Source organism: Raphanus sativus, chromosome 4, assembly GCF_000801105.2.
Source record: "Raphanus sativus cultivar WK10039 chromosome 4, ASM80110v3, whole genome shotgun sequence".
NCBI lineage: Eukaryota > Viridiplantae > Streptophyta > Magnoliopsida > Brassicales > Brassicaceae > Raphanus > Raphanus sativus.
Genome location: NC_079514.1, coordinates 43,418,414 through 43,437,981, shown reverse-complemented (window position 1 = coordinate 43,437,981; position 19,568 = coordinate 43,418,414). Strand labels below are relative to the sequence as shown.

Sequence of the window (19,568 nt, the reverse complement as noted above, 5' to 3'; positions counted from 1 at the left end):
AGGCTGCAAGATACAGGCAGGCATGCACATGCATGTTTGTGCTCGGCCACTTTCCAGTATTGTTGTTTTATCAGAAATTAGTTGGATTTTTTATTTTTTTCATCTAATTGCACAAGATTACCGTTAGATGGATCGCACTTTCATCCAACGGTATAAAATGATTACCCTTTCTCACGCGTACGTGGTCCCTCTTCATGTGATCTCATTGATATGTTAATCAGAAACAAAAGATTAATTAACGCGTGAAGTTTCCAGCGATTTTGTTTCCTTAAAGTCTGTTTGCTTCAGTTTCAAAAAAAAAAAAAAGTCTGTTTGCTTTGACCGTCAACGCTATTGTGCCACGTGATAGATATTCCTTCGAAGTAAATGATAATGCTAATTACTGGGCTTAAATCTATTTATTTAAGCCCGAAGCCCATTTAATTAGCTTTACGCTGTGCTAAGCTCTTATGCATGTGTCACACTAGACCGTTGGTTAGAGGCCCGTTTATAACTTCAGTCGTATACACTACATTTCTATTAGGCTTCAGATTCACTTATTAGTTATCTCCTTATCCCTAGATGTGTTTAGGGGTGTGTACATCAAGTTGTGTTTAATTTGCTGATAGTCTGATGATAGACTAAAATAAATAACATTTTAAGTGTAGATGGTAAGATGAATGGTATATTAAGCTAAGAGATAATATAATAATAATATTATAAATATTTTGGTATTTAAACTATTTGTGATAAATTTCTGGTTTACAAAAAAAAAAAAAAAATTCTGCTCAGCATAAAAACTTGAAAAATTTCCACAATAATTTCGATAATGTTTTTACAATACTATACAGTCCAATGTTCTGGCCACGAAACTAGCTAGTACATTGAAGATCTTCTTAGTATTTGCCTATAAAATATTCAGATATCTAGTGTGTGTCCAATTTTGTAGTCGCACGATATCGACTTCCATGAAATGTACATTTTATCATTAAACGGTTCACGCCATGACCAGATTTAAAAACCGGTATGCTCTAGCTAAGGACACCTTTTTCGCATTTCATCTAAAAACATAATGATGTTTTTTTTTTTTGCCGTCATATTTTATTAAAGCCTTGAAAACAAAAAAAAACATACAAAGTCCAAAAAACCAGCTCACATACATACACCAACATAACTAGTTCCAAACCAAAGAAAATAATGAACCAAACTATCCATCACACTACCACGTGTGAGACACTGACTAAAGAAGAGATACATGTCTAATGTTGAACCGTCATCATTTCTTTCGGCTTGACTCCGTCGTGAGGCCCCTATCGATGCACCACCGGCTTCGTACCAGAATCACGAGCTACCAACGTTTTCACCTATAACATCCGATCAAACTTAACGCTTTACCATCAGAATCATCTGGGAATTGACCACGACCACCAAAACTCCCCCCAACGACAATATTGGAAGTTAAAGAGATTTCAGTAACTATAACCCGTATATCTGAGTTTTCGAGAGCTTCATTGATGATACTCGAGATCTCATCCAAACCCAACCACAACACAAGAACAAAGACTTGATATGCTCGAGCAGATCCAAGGGTACGATAGCCGGCGACCACCGAAGAAAACGGCACGGCTCCAAAGTTAAAAGCCGATCGCCCACCACGAGGAAGATGCAGCATCGGAAGCAAAGCCGGACATGCAGGCCCGTCGGAGCCGTCCATGTCAGAGTCAAAAAACGACCGATGATTTGGAGAAATTGTGTCGCCGTCAAGAAGAGAAAACGAGAGCTAAACCGGTGAATCTCGATCGACGACGTGTTTATGGGAAGTCCACCGTCGTCGGTCGAAAACTGGAATCGGTAAAGACGGTGACTTTGAGAGACGATAGAGGTTTCTCAAGAGAGAGAAAATTGTATTTTTGATAACTTTTTTTTTTGTCACTGAAAAGCTTCATTAAAATGAAAACTATAGAATGAGCCCAACAGGCCCACTCTCAAATAGGTCTAATACAATAGAGATGGGCTTGTAAAGCCTGCTTAGCTAACTGATCTAATACAAGATAAATGATCAAATGGTCTAATACAATAGAAGATGGAAGTTGTATTTTTGATAACTTAATTAGCTTAATCTAGGGGAAAATGGTTGTTCTAGCTAAGGACACCTAGTTATGCAGACAAGAAAAAAATATACTAGTTTTGCCAGCATACGGGACACAATCATGACGACGAGACAAATATTCTATGAACATCCATTGCGGCATTGCGTGGTCATATAAAGAAATATAAACACAACAATTTGACCATGCAATATTCAAATTTTAAATTACACGATCGTCTATTTTATTTGTAAAAAAAGATACGCACCTTCCTCACATGCATCCAATTAATTAACACGAGCTAGTCAAGAGATACTAATACGTAGAAGAACACAAATATTAGACGACAAAGATTTGATTAAAATCTAACAATGATTCGGAATCTGGCTTCCCAGCAGCATCATCAACCAGCAAACTTTGAAAGGTAACGAAGCCTTGACATAGAACTTAATTTACAAAGGATAACATTAAATAAAAACAACAACGTTCGCATTGCAAGTATCATAGAAAGTATTTGTCAAAAATAAGTATCACAGAAAGTAAAACAAATCTTGACAACCAAATTTTAGCAAAAAAAACAAAAAACAAAAAAACAAATCTTGACAAAAAAAAGAAAGTAAAACAAATTAATGCTCAATATACTATCCGAACAGTTCTTTTACCTAAAGTTTATTTTTTATATACACACAACACTTTTACTCGAGTAAACTATTGTTTTATATATCTCTACCCTTCAAACGACTTCCGGTAAAATTGAGTATATCAAAAAAAAGAAGTGAATATTTTTTTGATAATCCAGTATCCGACCACTAAGCGCGATCGATTAGCCCACCGGACTTATATCCATGCCATTATAAGATTTTTAAGCGTACACTTAAGGATCTCTGGTTACGCGAAGTGGTCTGGAAGGCGAGAGAAACCCATGTAAATTCTCTCGTGGCTAACGCGGATCGAACCCAGGACGGGCACTTCAGCCGGAGTTTTTTTACCATTAGGCCAATACGCGTTGGTTAAGAAGTAAATATCTTTGATCATATTTTAACGCAATGTTCAAGGTTGTTAGCTTTCATGGGTTTTACTGACTATCTTCTTTTTAATGGCAGGGTTTACTGACTATCGCTTCTTAAACATGTGATCATAAAATATAAATATTATGATGACAAAAATATAAAAATATTAATTAGCTTAAGATAAAGTAATAAGTCAGCTTTTTGGTGAGTTATTATTTTATTAGGAGAGTTGATGCCAGGGAAAAAAACATTAAGAGAGTTTTGTAAATTTTCAACTAGAATACTCTTGTTTTTTGGCAATCTTCGCTTTTTTTATAAACACTCTTAATGGAGTGAAATTGTTCTCTACCCTTAAGGTATTGTTCTATAAAAGAGAAAAACCCATACAAGGATATATGTAGTTAATAATACAAGCTGATTTTTTTTAAGAAAAATGTAGTTTTAATTTTTTAATTGTAAGAATATACACCAAAAATTTAGACGAAAACCTGAGACCTCTGAAAGATACTTTGCAGACAGCCAAGTGGTCTCGCGTTAAAATTTGAAGTTATATATCACATGTAATCTGGAAAAATTTACGATAATAGCTAATTATAAAAAATAAAAACCTTTCTCAAAAAAAGAAAAACAATACCTAATAAATATTATTTTTAATTAGGAAACGGCCGGTAGGTTTTAACTACGCACGTATATGCATAATGCATTTGAGATGAATACATTATAAATATCGACAGATCACCCATCCATTTCACATATTATTCCCTGACGATATTTTCTGTTTTTTTTCTTAACTTGAGTGTTTTTAGGGTTTTGCCCAACAAAACTGGACGGTCCTCTCAGCTATAACAATCCACCAATAATCAACAGCAAAAACACTAACAATGAAACGTCATTTCTTTTGATAATCATTGTGTTAATCAATGTCTATGGCTTTTTATATCTTTGTATGTATATTTATATTTTAAAGATATCTTCTGACCTTATTAAAAAAAAAAGATATCTTCTGAGCATGCATGTCTGTATGACCTTGACTCCTTGAGAAAGATACGTACCGAACTTAATTGTATCATGCATATTGTTACAAAAGGAAGTGTAGACTAAAACTAGTTTATCTCATTACATGTTTGAAGGGCCAAAATGACTGATCAGAATAATAATTGAATCAACGCAATATTTCAAGACATAAAGATACATATACTGGCCGGGCTTCAATTCGGTTAAGTAAGTATTGGCACTTCAAAGACATTAAATTAGTTTTTTTCTTATTTTATAAATACTAATATATTATGTCAAAACTACGTTAACTAAAGTTACTAAACTCTAAGTGAATCCTTTCACACAATAAATGTTAAACATAATGTTAAAAAGGATTATTATAAGTTATATGAAACACGTGGAATGGATATGCATACAGATTCTATTGGAAGTTTGGAACTACGGCTTTTCCCCTCGCCTGCCGCCATTTTAGAGAAAATGGAGTGTGGAGTCATGACGTCTTACCATTGAGGCCGTAACAAATTTTGACGAAAATCCACCAAACTCAGATTGCTTCTCATGCAAATTTTGTTCATATAATTTCGAAATTTGTCTTTATGTTATTAAAAACTCGTAACTGTGACCAGTTAAGTTAAGTTTCAAAAAAAAAAAAAAACTGTGACCAGTTTCTTTCATTATTTATTATCCGCTACCAAATGAATCGTATGTAATGTATTGAGTTGTATAACAAAATTTCCATACTGTGTCTTCTTAATTTATTCGCATTAAGTTACTCATTCATCCATAGCTCTTAGAATGATGAACATAAGAAAAATGATTCATCATTGTCACGGTTTCCGGTAATTCTTGTACGTATATAAAACATATACATAGATGCACGATTTACTTCGTTGGAGAATGGCAGACATATAATAATAGTGTGTTATATCGCATAGTATACATAATTACATATGTTCAAACATGTAATTCCATGCATTTTCGTCATAATATAACTTCGCACAGCTAACTGCGTATACCGATTGGATACTGATAGGAATTCAAATTCTAGTTTGAGGGCCTTTTATTGTTATTTTATTGTTCTTACATGTCCAGATTTTACGAAAATCATGTATTTTCTTATCTCGAAGTAACTTCATAATAACCAAATCTCTTGGCCTAATAGTAATGGAACTCCAACTAGAGTGCTCGTCCTGGATTCGAGTCGTCTTCATCACCTTTCCGCCTATAATTGTCGTGCCCGGATAAAAGTTTTCGTGAGAATCAGTCTGCGCTTATTGCCTATGAACCCCACAGTTATCAAAAAAAAAAAGTAACTTCGTAATATTAAAAAAGAACAGAAATTATACCTACTAACCCCCAAAAACTTAAATTCACCAACTAACCAAATTTAACATCAAATCTTAAAAATATATTATATTTAATTTTTTATTGTAAATATAAAATAACACATTTTCTATATATAGCAAAATTAAAAAATTAAAACGTTACCGTTATGAAATAGAAATTTAAAACGTTACTCTTTGTGAAAAAAAAAATATTTAAGCAATAGTAGTGCATTTTTCTTTTTGAAATTTTGATAGTGCTGCATTGTTGAATAAACTTTTTATGGACGTGTGTTGTTGAGTGTACATGAATATATAACATGCATGTGATATACGACATCAACTTGTAAGCCAAATTAAATAATTAAAAATAGCATTAAAAACTAAAGTTCTTAACGTGCCTATGGAAAAAAGAAACACCAACTCAGAAATCTCATTCCCTTCTCTCTAGAGAACAGTCTCCGGCCTCCGCGACTTGTGTCTCCGGCCGGCGGGTTTGGCTTCCCTAGCCACCGCCGGTCCGGCAAAAAGCTTCCTTTTTCCGTTTTTTTTTTTTTTTTTTTTTTTTTCTTTCGGCTTTAGGTACGGTTTGATTAGATATCACTCCGTTTTTTCTTTGATCCCGGCCATGCATCATCTCCTCCGATGGTGGTCCGGCGTTTGGTTTCTGGATCGTACCGTCTTCACTGTGGTAGTGGTCGCCAGCTTTCGACTTCCGTGGAAGTGATTGGGCTGTGTACAAGGTGGTTTCGTTGTGGTGTTTGGTGGCCAAATTCGGGAGAGCTCTTGGCGAAGGCGAGGGAAGCTCCTTGAAGGTCGGGCCTTTCTGTGGAGACTCCGCTTCCTTTACCTCCGATACTGTTGTCGGTGGTGGAAGTCGGTGGTCCTGGTTTAATCCCCCGGTGGTTCCGGTGGTGGTTCTCTGTGATGATTCAGCATAGACTTCTGCATGGGATGGAAGTGGTGATTCACGATCCCGACGTGATTCGGGTTTCGGTTCCGGCGGCGGCCTCCGGCTCGTAGAGATGACGAAGCCTCCTCTGTTAGCACGCGTCTTCGCGTTGTTGTGGTTTCAACACGTGGTTTGTGGTTGACGGTGTGAGTTTTTGGGCCTCGTTTTTCCTTTTGGGCTGGGTGGTTTGTATGTGTTTTCGGTTCAAGTTCAAGTTTGGGTCCTTTATGGGCTTTGTAATATTTCTTCCTTTTAATAATATTACAGACGGCAAAAAAAAGAAAAAAGAAACACCAACTCTGTATACGTAATGCCTCAAAACCTACCTACGTATAGATACGCATATCGACGATTATATAAAATGAGATATTCAATATAATGTAACTAAAAGTTTATTAATACATTTAGTTTCAAAAAAATATAATGTAACTAAAATTTAACTAAAATACAACTTAAAATGGACTAAAGTGCTGTGATCATACCTTATAAACTAAATGTGTTGGTGAATTCATACCTTAAAAAAAAAAATGTTGGTGAATTCACCGTTATTATTTCTTGTGATTCGGTGTTATTTTTCTGAACTTCTTTTTTATAATTGTGTGTTATTAATGATATAGTCTTTCCATTTGGTAAATGGTATATTTTGACATATTTCACATATATTAAGAAATTATAAAATATATCAACTTATTTTCATTTAATATATGACTAATTAAATAAAAATGTATTAAATAAAATTAATTAGTCATGCAAAAATGTAAAAATACATTTAGTATTTAAAATTACATTTAAATGTAGAATGATCATTTTGAAACAAAAAATATATAATGACACTATTTATGAAAAACAAATATGTGTTCTTAGGGGTAAACTTGTAATATAAAGAATATGTATAATATCAAACAACACAGCTTTCTTTTATTTATTCTCATATTATAAAAATGTTGTGTAAAAAGTAAAATCTTTCAAAAAATGGTTTGCCCAAAAAAAAGTAAAGCTTTCAAACACTATTTTTTTAAAGTACTTTCTTTATTTTATATTAATTGTCGCTTTATAATTTTTGTTACATAATAAGTGTTATTTTACAATTTCAGTATAATTTATATTTACTTTAAACTCAGTATCAAAATGCATGTTGATCAAAAAAAAATACAAAATGCATTACTTTTATAAATAAATTTATTTAACGAAATGCTATTGGTAAATTGATGAAATTAATGAAATCATAAGTGAGTTTTAATCAGTTTCTTAACATGTGTGAAAATATCTAATTAACACTCTTTGTGAAACATATGGAGTACATAGTATACATGTCAGCAGTTGGTATAATATTTCCTCCGTTTTATAATAAACATACTATTAAAAAGTGATTAAAAATATTTAATTTGTTATTAATTACACATATTTGACTAATAATTATTTGATATAAATAAAATTATTTACAAAATTAATGTAATTTGTAATTATTTTTTCAGATGGAAATAAATATAATTTACTTTGAAATTTTAAAGTGGTATTTATTGTGTAACAAAAAAATGGTAGAATAACACTTATTTCGAAACAGAAAAGTATATTCCAAGTAATAGTTTTCTTTTTTATCTCCCTATCTAATAAAAATTTTACATTTAAACTAAAAATACTTTATCAACCAATATTATTATTTTTTTTTGAACATCAACCAATATTATTACAAAGAAAATATGTCCTCGTCACGGAAAATAACTAATAACCTGTAAATTTTTAAACTTTGTGCTTTAATTTTAATTATAATTTCGTTTTTCTTATAGCTCACCCAATAAAGAGATGGAATTGAGAGACACACAAAAAGTTGGGTGCAATGTCAGTAATCAAGTTTAAAATAATGATTAGAGGCATGGAATTCTGGAATCGAAACAAACGAAATGATTCTGTGTTCAGAAAATTGCAAAAAGGTCACTTAACTAATCTTAAACAAAGTCTTCTTCCAACTCACTGTCAATAATCACATTAACTCAGACCATGATTAACCTCAGTTTTTTAAGTTAAGTTCTTAGTTTTGGCTAAAAATTGATTTTTATTTTTTCTTATATTTTAATTTTTAAAAAATTAAAAATCATCTTTTAAATAAGAAATAATAAAAATATGTCTCTTAACTAAAAAATGTAAGAAATAAAAAATATCAAATTATGAATTAAAAACTCTAGATAAAAACCGGGATTAGTCATGTCCTAAAGTTTTGCTTTCTTTAGCTAAGTTTCTATTTCCTACACTTAGAAAAAAAAGTTTCTACTTCCTACACAATATGTATACGGATTTATGTTAGAAATAGAAAAAAAAAATGTATACGTACTCATAGTAGTTATAACTACGCGACTTTTGACGTCATCATTATTTTCCTATCTCCTCACCTTTATGTTGACTACCAACAACCAAAAAAATAAATAATGAAAAAGAAAAGAAAAGAAAAATGATAATTTGGGTCATTAAAATATTAACTATAAAGTTTAAGTGAAATGTTAAAATTATTCAATACTTGTTTCAGAAAGAGAATGTTTTAAAGACAGAAATTTTGAATTTTCTATATATATTATTAGTTAGTAATAGGAAATTGTAAAATGTATATCAAGTAATTAAGTTTATTAAGTTATTATTAATTTAAAGTTATCAAAGATTGCTAATCACAAAAATAAAACATTACAATCAATTAATTAATTTAGTATCTGTGAAAAGCTGAAAATATCTATTAATATAAACTATATGATCATTTTATGAAAGACATCACGAGACATTTTTTCAAATTTTTCGACATAGCCAGTTCATTTCATTCCGCTACTAATTACATTTATTACGTTTAGTTTGTTCTAATTAATCACCTAAATATGTCTGTTGCACCCAAGAAAATCACATATGCCTTTCAATCAGATTTTTAATATTTACCGTTCGATATATATGAATACTAAATCACTTTTTGAGTTTTTGTAGTGAAATGTTTAATTATCGATGAAAAGGCCACATCTTCCGGAGAAAAGCTTACAGACATGCAAGACTTTTAGTTATTGTTTTAGATCTTTTTGGAAATAAATCACAACAAAAGCAATTAAAGTCACACCTAAACTATTTACAACTTAAATTCTAAAGTTTTTGGTAAGAAAAAGTTCTAAATAAAAAGTTAAAGATACGGCACCGACCAGTCAAGCCATTAGTTTTTCTAAAATGATAAGTGTGCTTTTAAATGGAGAGCACATTTATGAATATTAGCAAAACTGAATAGAAAAAAAATGCTTTTGAAATAGTTTTCCAACAATAAAAATAGGGGATGCATTACTATTGGTTATTACGATGACTGTGGGCTGTTAATTTGTTTAAAGGGAGCTTTTCTAAGAGATTTTTAAGGTCAAGGGTCATCGTTAGGATGTGGGCTTGCTTCCTACAATCTAGTTGCCTTCTGGCCCTACCTTTTTCCTTTTGATAACTACATCTGGACCTGGGCACGGATTGGATATCCGAATTTTTGAAGGTATTTGTGATTTGCTTCGAATGTTACAGATATCTAATTTTTCGATTTGCTTTGCTTCGAAAAAATATGGATATTCGGAAAAACGGATATCCGGAAAATTAACAGATATTTGCAGATACTTATGAATATCTCATTTGTTTTGATTAATACGAAAATCTTAAAAATTTGATTCAAATTTGTTTGTAAAATATTTTTTTTATTATATAAAAGATAAAAATTAAAAGAAGTAGTGAATCTACATATTTTATAAATTTTAAAACTTAGTTAACAATTAAGAAAAAATATAATTGTTATAAATGTTTTCTCTTTTTTTTTATGTAATATTTTTATATAAGTAATAATGTGAATAGAATCTATTAAATCATATGTTAGAATAGTAATTATATAATTTTATACATTTAAAACTTTAAATACAATCAAAATATACATGTATTTATTATTTGACAGATCGGATCGGATATTCGCTTCCCAAAATTTTAATATTTGTGATTTGCTTTAATTTTAACGGATATTGAATTCTATTATTTGCTTTCCTTCGAAAGCTTGCGGATATCCGGAATTTTCGGATCGAATAGTAACGGATAACGAATCGAATGAAATTTAACGGAATAAAATGCCCAGCCCTACCTTTTTTTTTTTCATTTGTTAATCCTCACGATATCTACTAATTGACAGATATGTAAATATACAGAAATAAGGTCTTGAAAACATATAAAAGAGATCAATATAGATTTTTCAAAACTTTTATATTCCTGAGTTGGAGTTTTAGTAGTGTACGTGTTTGATGCCAAAAAAAAAAGTGTATGTGTTTTTTCGTTCTAGAAAAATAGTGAATACATGGACGAAGGTAACATTCAAATAATTGTAGTTTGTCGATATGATGATAGGTTATTGAAAAAGACAAGCGAAATCAAATGGCTTTACAGGGAGGTTCGTCTTTTAATTTGTACACTAGTTAACTAATAACAAAGAAATATATAGCAAAACTATATAACAAGAGTTGAAACAATAATCGAGAAGAACACCAAACTGAAATAATCATTAACTATTGAAAATTGAAACGTAAAACTAAAATTCATTGGACGCACACTTATTTTAAATTAATAAATGAAAACAAAATGGAAAACTATAATAAGAGTTGAATTTAGTAATCAAGAAAACAAAAAAGGTGTACAAAAAGACACATGTGTTTTCCTCGTGCATCTTGTTTTAGACAACAATACTCATATATATATTGACTCAGTCTCCTCTAGCTCTCTCACTCTCCAACTTTCATATTGGTAGCTATTAAATATTTTTTTGTAAAAACAGTACATGCTCTGTTCTCTTGATCTTGATTCTTGATTTAGATAATCTTGAAATCTGTTGATCATGATGTCGGAATCTATGAGCATATCAGTAAACGGACAATCTCAAGTACCTCCTGGGTTTAGGTTTCACCCGACCGAGGAAGAGCTGCTGCAGTATTATCTCCGGAAGAAAGTAAATAGCATCAAGATCGACCTCGACGTTATTCGCGACGTTGATCTTAACAAGCTCGAGCCTTGGGATATTCAAGGTTTATTTCCATAAATAACAATTATTTTTTTTGTATAAGATGAATCAATTTTTTTATGGGTTAGTTTTCTCCTTTTCAGTTTTCACAATCTCTCTTAGTTCAGTTTTGAATAGTTTACTTTTATATAAATGTTATCTTGTATATTGAATTTTAGCTATATGACGTTCTCGTGTATCCTTTTACGAGAATATGACTAGGGTGCAGAGATTCTACACTTAGTCGTTGTTGCTGCTTGTTTATATTAAGGGTTAGTTATTTACTAAAAAGCTACAAGATAGGCTTGGTTGGTTAACTATATAATTTATGTTAAACTTATTCTGATTGTTTTTGTCCGTTATGCAGAGATGTGTAAAATAGGAACAACGCCTCAAAACGACTGGTATTTCTTTAGCCACAAGGACAAAAAATATCCGACAGGGACGAGAACTAACCGAGCTACGACGGTCGGATTTTGGAAAGCAACGGGCCGCGACAAGATCATATATAGTAATGGCCGTAGGATTGGGATGAGAAAGACTCTTGTTTTCTACAAAGGTCGAGCTCCTCATGGCCAAAAATCTGACTGGATCATGCATGAGTACAGACTCGAAGACAACGTTATTTCCCCTGATGATCTCACCGTTCATGAGGTATGTATCAATTTCATAACATTTATACGAGTTATATATATGATATATCTGATTCAACCATCTCTTGAATATGTGAGACTGTTAAATCTCATTGTATATCACAGTTTTCGTCTTTTTATTTTGATTATCAGCCACTGACCCTTATAGAAGTTTTTTTTTATAAAAGTATTACTAGTTAGTTACATGCACTAATATTTTCGTCAAGAAGTATATTTATGTTTAAATGTTTTTTTTTTCTTTTGAAAACTTGCCATATATGTTTAAATGTTTACATTATAATTGCAAAGATATATAGACACGAAATATTTCATATGGAAATTACAAAATACTATTTAATACAGTTAGTCAAGAAAAAAGTTTAGAAAGCAGAACTAACACGAATTGCAAGTAAAGCGAGACCTAATGGCTAAAGGGAATAAGCAAGATCTCTTTGAAAACGAGATTTAAATTCCTAGAACTTATGGGGCGATCTTGAATTTCACTAACATAAATTTATCTTATTTTGAATATTTAAGGTGGTGATTATTATTGAGGAGGCATCACAAGACGAAGGATGGGTGGTGTGTCGTATTTTCAAGAAGAAGAATCTTCACAAAACCCTAAACAGTCCCATCGGAGAAGCTTCCCTGAGTGGCGGCGGAGGCATGGCGAGGACGTCGTCTTCATCTCAGTTCTTAAACGATGATAGTCTCGAGCAATTCCTAGAACTTATGGGGCGATCTTGTAAAGAAGAGCTAAATCTAGACCCTTTCATGAAACTCCCAAACCTCGAGAGCCCTAACAGTCAAACATTCAACAACAACTGCCATGTCAGCTCTCCCGACACAAATCATGTTGTCCAGGTCAGCAACGTGGTCGACACTAGCTTCGTTACTAGCTGGTCTGCTTTAGACCGCCTTGTAGCCTCACAGCTTAACGGACCCATATCGTACTCAATCGCAGCCGCCGATGAGAGCCAGGCAGATCAAGATCACCTCGCCTTACCTTCCCTCCGATCTCCATACCCTAACCTAAACCGGCCCGGTTCGTATCACGATGATTTATCGCAGGAACATCCAGCGGATATGGAGCTATGGAACACGACAGCGTCATCTCTATCATCATCTTCTGACCCATTTTGCCACGTGTCGAACGGTAGTGGATAAGGAAAATGGAGGGAAAGAGAGAGACACACACACATTAAGACATTTCACATTTGTGTAGAAAGATATAATCATACCATATAGTTGTTGAGACATAAAAAAGGAAGTCAGATTTGTGATAATTACAGTGGTTATGTGAAATATTGTAACATAGATGATATAAAACTAAATAACTTTAAAAGAGGGGAATAAAGATCTCGAAAGGAGAGATTTCGTTATAGATGGGGTTAGGCATTATGTATGAATATCATTAATCAAAATGTCATCAATCTGTTAATTTAATCTTCTAGAATCTAGAAGCAAAACCATTAAATAAAACTTTTTTTTTTGATGATCAAAAAGAACGGAAATATTCAATGGTTTTGCTTCTAGAAGATTGCAAAAGGAAATATTTTTTTCAGGAACTTTTTTTTCTGAACAACTATTTTTTTCCAGGAACTATTATTTGGAAAGTAACCGAAAGGATACTAAGGGTGGACACTTTATCCGATATCGGAAGTGACACCTGAACCCGACCCAAAAAACCCGAACCGAATTTTGAACCGAAGTAACAAAATACCCGAACGGATATTAAGTTAGGAGAGATTGGATATCCGAACCCGAACAGATAATACCCGAACACGAATGGATATCCGAAGATAACCGAACATATGTATACTTACCCTTATTTTTCTAGTTTACATCTCTCATTTTATTTAAAATATTTATATTGGTGTTACACATACTTTAAGATTATATAGTATATATATAATTATGAAGAAAATAATTTGATATTCATTTAAAATGCATGTCAAACTTTTTGTTTCTTGTATTAACAAAAGTTACATCCAAAATTTAAAAACAATAGCCAAATTAATATTTTTATTTTTTGAAATGTTATCTCCAAATCTATTAATCATTCAATCTATAAAAAATAGAAAAATCAGTTAAGTGAAATCTATAATTTTAAATACAAGAAATTTAAAAAATTGAAAATTTTATTTTTATTTCTTCTAAAATCTAAATATCCGAACCCGATCCGAAATTACCGAACCAGAACTAAAAATACCCAACCCAACCCGAAGTACAGAAATACCCTAACGGGTTCAATATCCCTATACCGAAATACCCGAAAATCCGAAATACCCGATCCGAACCCGAACGGGTACCCGAACGCCCACCCCTAAAGGATACTATACAGTTTGTAGAGTCTTCCAACGATAATTAATACTCTATTCGTTTCTTAATAAACGTTATTTTGACATTTTCACACATATTAAGAAATTGATGGAAATATATGTAAGTTTTTATTAATTACACATTTATGACTACTAGTATTTGAAATAAATAAAATTATTTATAAAATCAATTCTGTGTTTGCAAATAATCTTCAGTCGAAAGTAAGTATAATTTACATTGTAATTGTAAAGTGACACTTTTTATATAACAATAAAAAATATTAGAATGATACTTATTATAAAATAGAGTGAATAAGGAAAAAATAAATAATTTTTATCTTCGCAAAAAGGAATGATATGTATATGCATTTCTTATGTTGGCAAAGAAAATAATACTCTTTCCGTTTCAAACTATTTATCATTGTAGGGTATAATTTTTGTTTCAAAATAAATATCGTTTTCGATACTCAATGCAAAATTTATTGATAACATTTTCTATTTAATTTTTCTATTGGTTGAAATATGGTTATGTGTATTGGTAATGATATTTTTATTTTGAAAATACGTAAAACTAAAATATTTTCTTAATCTTTGTGGATAAACCTAGAACAACAACTAATATGAAATAGAGAGAGTATATATATATGATCTCGTATTAAGTACTGTCAGTCGATTCTATGTTCGATTTTAAGAGATTACGATGTTTGAATTAAAGAGATTACGACTGAGTATCATTAATTAATGACAACATACAGTAATATGTTTTTTTGTTCTTACTCAAGAAGGTTAAAACACACACACACACGTACAGTACAATTGTTTTGAATTCTAAATCAATCATTATCCATTAATCGATAAAACATAGTACCTAGTGGTGTGGTACTGAATCAGTGCCGGGTCTGGACAGATACCTGTGATGCATTTGCACGGGGCCTACATTTTTGTGGTACCCACAATATAAAAAAAAATCCTTTTAAAATAATTTGTTTTGCATATCTAATTAAACATAAAAATTATAAATACACAAAACTAAACAAAAACTTCATATAAATAAGCTACTTAAACTATGTAATATGTAAATATCTTTTAAAAAATGTTTCAGTTAGTTATTTGTTATATAAATGTATAATAAATATTGTTTTTCATAAATTGTTTAGTATATTTTATTGATATTAAAATTATTATTTTCAGTTTTGTATAGGGCCAATGAAAACTCAGGACCTGGTATTGACTGAAGATAAGGTAACCTATTATTATTCGTCTTCACTATAACAATGTATCGATTATACACATGTGCACCCAAATTATTTAGCTAAGAAAATATAATACCTAGAAAACGATTAAGAAAACTGATTAAAAATTGTTTTGGTTCATTCAAAACCATATTTGTCGAGAAAGTGAAAAGATAATCAAAACTATAACGATGCTTTGTTTTTTTTTCGGCGTACTCAGGCTATATGGTCGTGTGCTTCCATGTCTTCTATAAAACCTACTGAGTAAGAAAAAAAAAACTCATATTTAAGGATAAAAAATATTTTGAATAAAAGGAAATCTTTAATATTTGAGGATATAAACGAATATTTGTTTTTAATCTTAACGAATACACCGACTATACACTATTATTATAAGATCAAAATCCTAAGAATGCAGGTAAAAGGCATTCAACCTATTTTTACTACAATCAAGTGCGTAGAGTTAGGGTTGTTGATCCCAATACATCGTACCATTGTTATTTGATCAATAAAACTTTTTTTGATCTCTTGTCTTCCTTAATATCTCAAAAACTGATTTTATTTTACATTAACAGTTTATATATTTATAAAAATTACTTTTATTTGAACATAATAATTTTTCTGGATCTGATTTTTGGATATTATGGTAGATGATATGATATTCTTTCATAATATTCAAAACTTTAATTATCCCCTATATACTAAAGCACAAGTCACTTCTCCAATAGAATTCTAACAAGTGGAATATTAGAAAAATAAATTTATATTAATTCAAAAAAAAAAGAGTGCGATTCCAGTTTTTCTAAACTGCCGAATGACCAACTCCTCATATCCTCAACCCCACGATCAAAAGAAGAAAAATAACTAATGATCATGATTTTATTTTCCGTGTCACTTTCCATCTTTAATTTTTTTTCTTTATTTCTTCTCTTCTACATTTCTCTGCTTCTTCTCCATCATTTCATTTTTGCAAGGCATACATATTTAAAATGATAGAGGTTAAAACTACATAATAATAAAAGGGCATACAAACAGAAGAAATAGCGATGCTTGGAATGGAAACACGCAAGGTAGAAGAGAAAATAGCAACATAATTTTATATTCATTGCATTATATTCTTTGGTTTTGGGACTGAGATTTTTGATTGATGCAGAATAAAAATCTTTATAGGGTTTATGTGATTACTCTTAATTTAGATTCAGTTTCCTTTTTATTAATCATTAGTATTTTTGTCACTAAAGAATATAACAATGTCTACTAAGATAACAAAATGTGTTTATAAACAAAGTGGAGATAACAAACTACATTGTTTTGTGAACTGAAGTTATTTTATTTATGTGTACTGAGGAAACAAAGAATACAAATTTGCAATAGGATGGAACTTATTCGGCAAATAAAGATTTAAAAATCCAGGTTAGTGAAGCTGAAAAGAGCCAAGCTCTTCAATGCTCAAAGCTATAATCTATGTTATGTTGGATTTCTTTTTCATTTGTTTTTTCTCTAACCACTTTTTTTTTATTTAGATATTGTCAAAAAGGAGGTAAACTTAATCCAAATATGCAATAACATGTACACAATGAACTTAATCGATTCTCAATTTGCTGGAAAGTGTTTATTAGTTGTGATGGTGGTAATTTAAAGAAACAAAGTGATATTAATCTTTTTTTATTATAAACTCTATACATATATTATATTTTTTAAAAATACATCACACAAAACAATGTTCGTGCGTAGCACGAGAGATATACTAGTTTAGTATATATTACCAGTCATTTTGAAAAAAAATATTAGTAGTCATTCAAAATTAGTTTTTTAAAATAATGTTTGAATAAACATTCGACTTATACATCTGCAATAATATCTGGTTCCACACATTTAATCCCAAAATTTGCAGATAATACAATTAATATGAGGCTTATCCTCCTTTACTTAGCTGTTTAATGAAATTTCCTTTCTTTTTGTCATGTAATTATTAATCTTTCTAATACTATTAGTTTGTAAGGAATGGGTCGATAGAAAGATCATGCATCTGCCTAAGAAGTTGACAACTACTCCTTAACGTCATAATTAATACTCCCTCTGTTTTTTAAAAATACATATTCTAGACTTTTCACATATATTAAAAAATCACATTAAAAATGCATTGATTTTTTTGAATAACAATTTTCCATAATCTTTAACCAATAAAAATCCAATAAACACAATTAATTTTCTTGAAGTTAACAGATTTTCATTAAATAATACATTGAAAAAGTAAAAAATGTATTTTTTTAAAACAAATTTTTTTCCTAGAACATGGATCTTTAAAAAACAGAGGGAGTATATATACATAGAAACATTTCATTGTGTGGGAATTGGAAGGTTACTAACTATAGTAAAAGGCATGTCATAACTTATCTGGGCCGAAAATTTCAACAATGTGACTCAAAAGTCACGTATATTCCACTATCATTGTTGTGTGGGGTGGAACGTTCATATTATTTTCCTAGTTTGTATGCTATAAACTTGATGTTATGGAATCGAAAATTAAGATGCACGTGTCCAGGGCATTATAAACAGAAGTTAAATTGGTTGGAAAAATGGACGTTAATTAAAAAGAAGTATGCCTTAAATTACGCCTTAAGATATAACTTTATTGGTGTTAAAAACAATAAAAACTTTATTATTTCAATAAACGGAGTAACTCATTCCGTTGGTCTCGGAAAATTCATCTGCTGATTAACTTCTTTCTTCAACTCCAGAAAAAGGCGAAGTCAGAAACAAAGAAAATAAAGTTATACTACCTCTATTCCTAAATATAAGATGTTTAGAATAATTTTTTTGTTCTAATATGTAAGATATTTTCATATATTTAGGTAATTTTAACTTTATCCAAAACCGTATAACCAATCAAATTTAATAGTTCTATTTTTTAATTAGTTAAATAATTTTTAATTTATAACTTTAATAATATTTTCTTGATAAACGGTAATTTTTTTAATAAACATGTTTTACCTAAAACATCTTATATTTAGAAACGGAGGGAGGTATATGATATCTGTTTCACCGTAAATAACATACAAACACACTAGCATCACAAACGATGATTATAACATTCCATCTTTTCCGACCGCGACAATGGAAGCTAAAGGAGAGTCCGAACAGAATGGATTTGCCGACAAAAATTAACCCATAAAGTTTCACTTTTTAATGTCTGATCATATCAAAGCCTTTTGATTTGAGTTTTTACTGAACATGCCTTTTGATTAAGTTATGCTTTTATATTTTCCTCTCTTTTGTGCTTCTTTATCACTAACACTAACGAATTTCGAGAATAATGATCTGAAGGTAATATTAAGAGATCTTTTGTGTTGGTGCTTTCTTTTATGCAGTGTCATTTAGTGTCTATGCTCATCCATTTGCTCTTTTTACCTTTATCAATTTCTCACCATTAATCATACATCAATCTTATCCTTAACTAACCCACAAGGATTATGGAGGAACAAAAATCGAAAATCATTATTACTCTCTCTATTTCATTATAAAATGTGACTTTAACTTTTTTTTTCTTGTTACACAAATAAACAGCGTCATTCTATAATACCAATGCAATTAATATTTATTTTCAGTTCAAAATTAATTGTAAAATGCATTGATGTTATAAAAATATATTTATCTAAAATATTACTCTATATGTTTCATATTAAATGTCATTTTATCATTTTTTTGTTACATAAAAAGTATCGTTTTACAATTTTAATACAATTTACATTTATTTTCAACTCAATATTAATTGTAAAATACATTGATATTATAAATAAATTTATTTATCTAAAATAATATTGGTTAAATAGATAATATTAGTGAAAACATAAATGCATTTCAATCAGTTTCTTAGGTATTGATTAGATGCGGATCAGTTAAAACTCACCTGTGGGATATAACTTGGTTACCATTCAGCTTACATTTTTAGGTACTAATTATTGTAAAAAGGAAAAAAACACAGAAAAGAAAGTACAGCGGGAACGA

General features: G+C 30.5%; 1 protein-coding gene across 1 annotated transcript; it reads left to right on the top strand.

Annotated features, from left to right (window-relative positions):
- Positions 1–11,128: 11,128 nt before the first annotated feature.
- LOC130510717 (NAC domain-containing protein 43) lies at positions 11,129–13,396 on the top strand. Its single transcript, XM_057007301.1, has 3 exons — positions 11,129–11,400; positions 11,743–12,029; positions 12,545–13,396. Exons 1-3 carry the CDS (start codon positions 11,214–11,216, stop codon positions 13,172–13,174), a joined length of 1,104 nt encoding a protein of 367 aa, XP_056863281.1. The 5' UTR covers positions 11,129–11,213; the 3' UTR covers positions 13,175–13,396.
- The last annotated feature ends 6,172 nt before the right edge of the window (positions 13,397–19,568 follow it).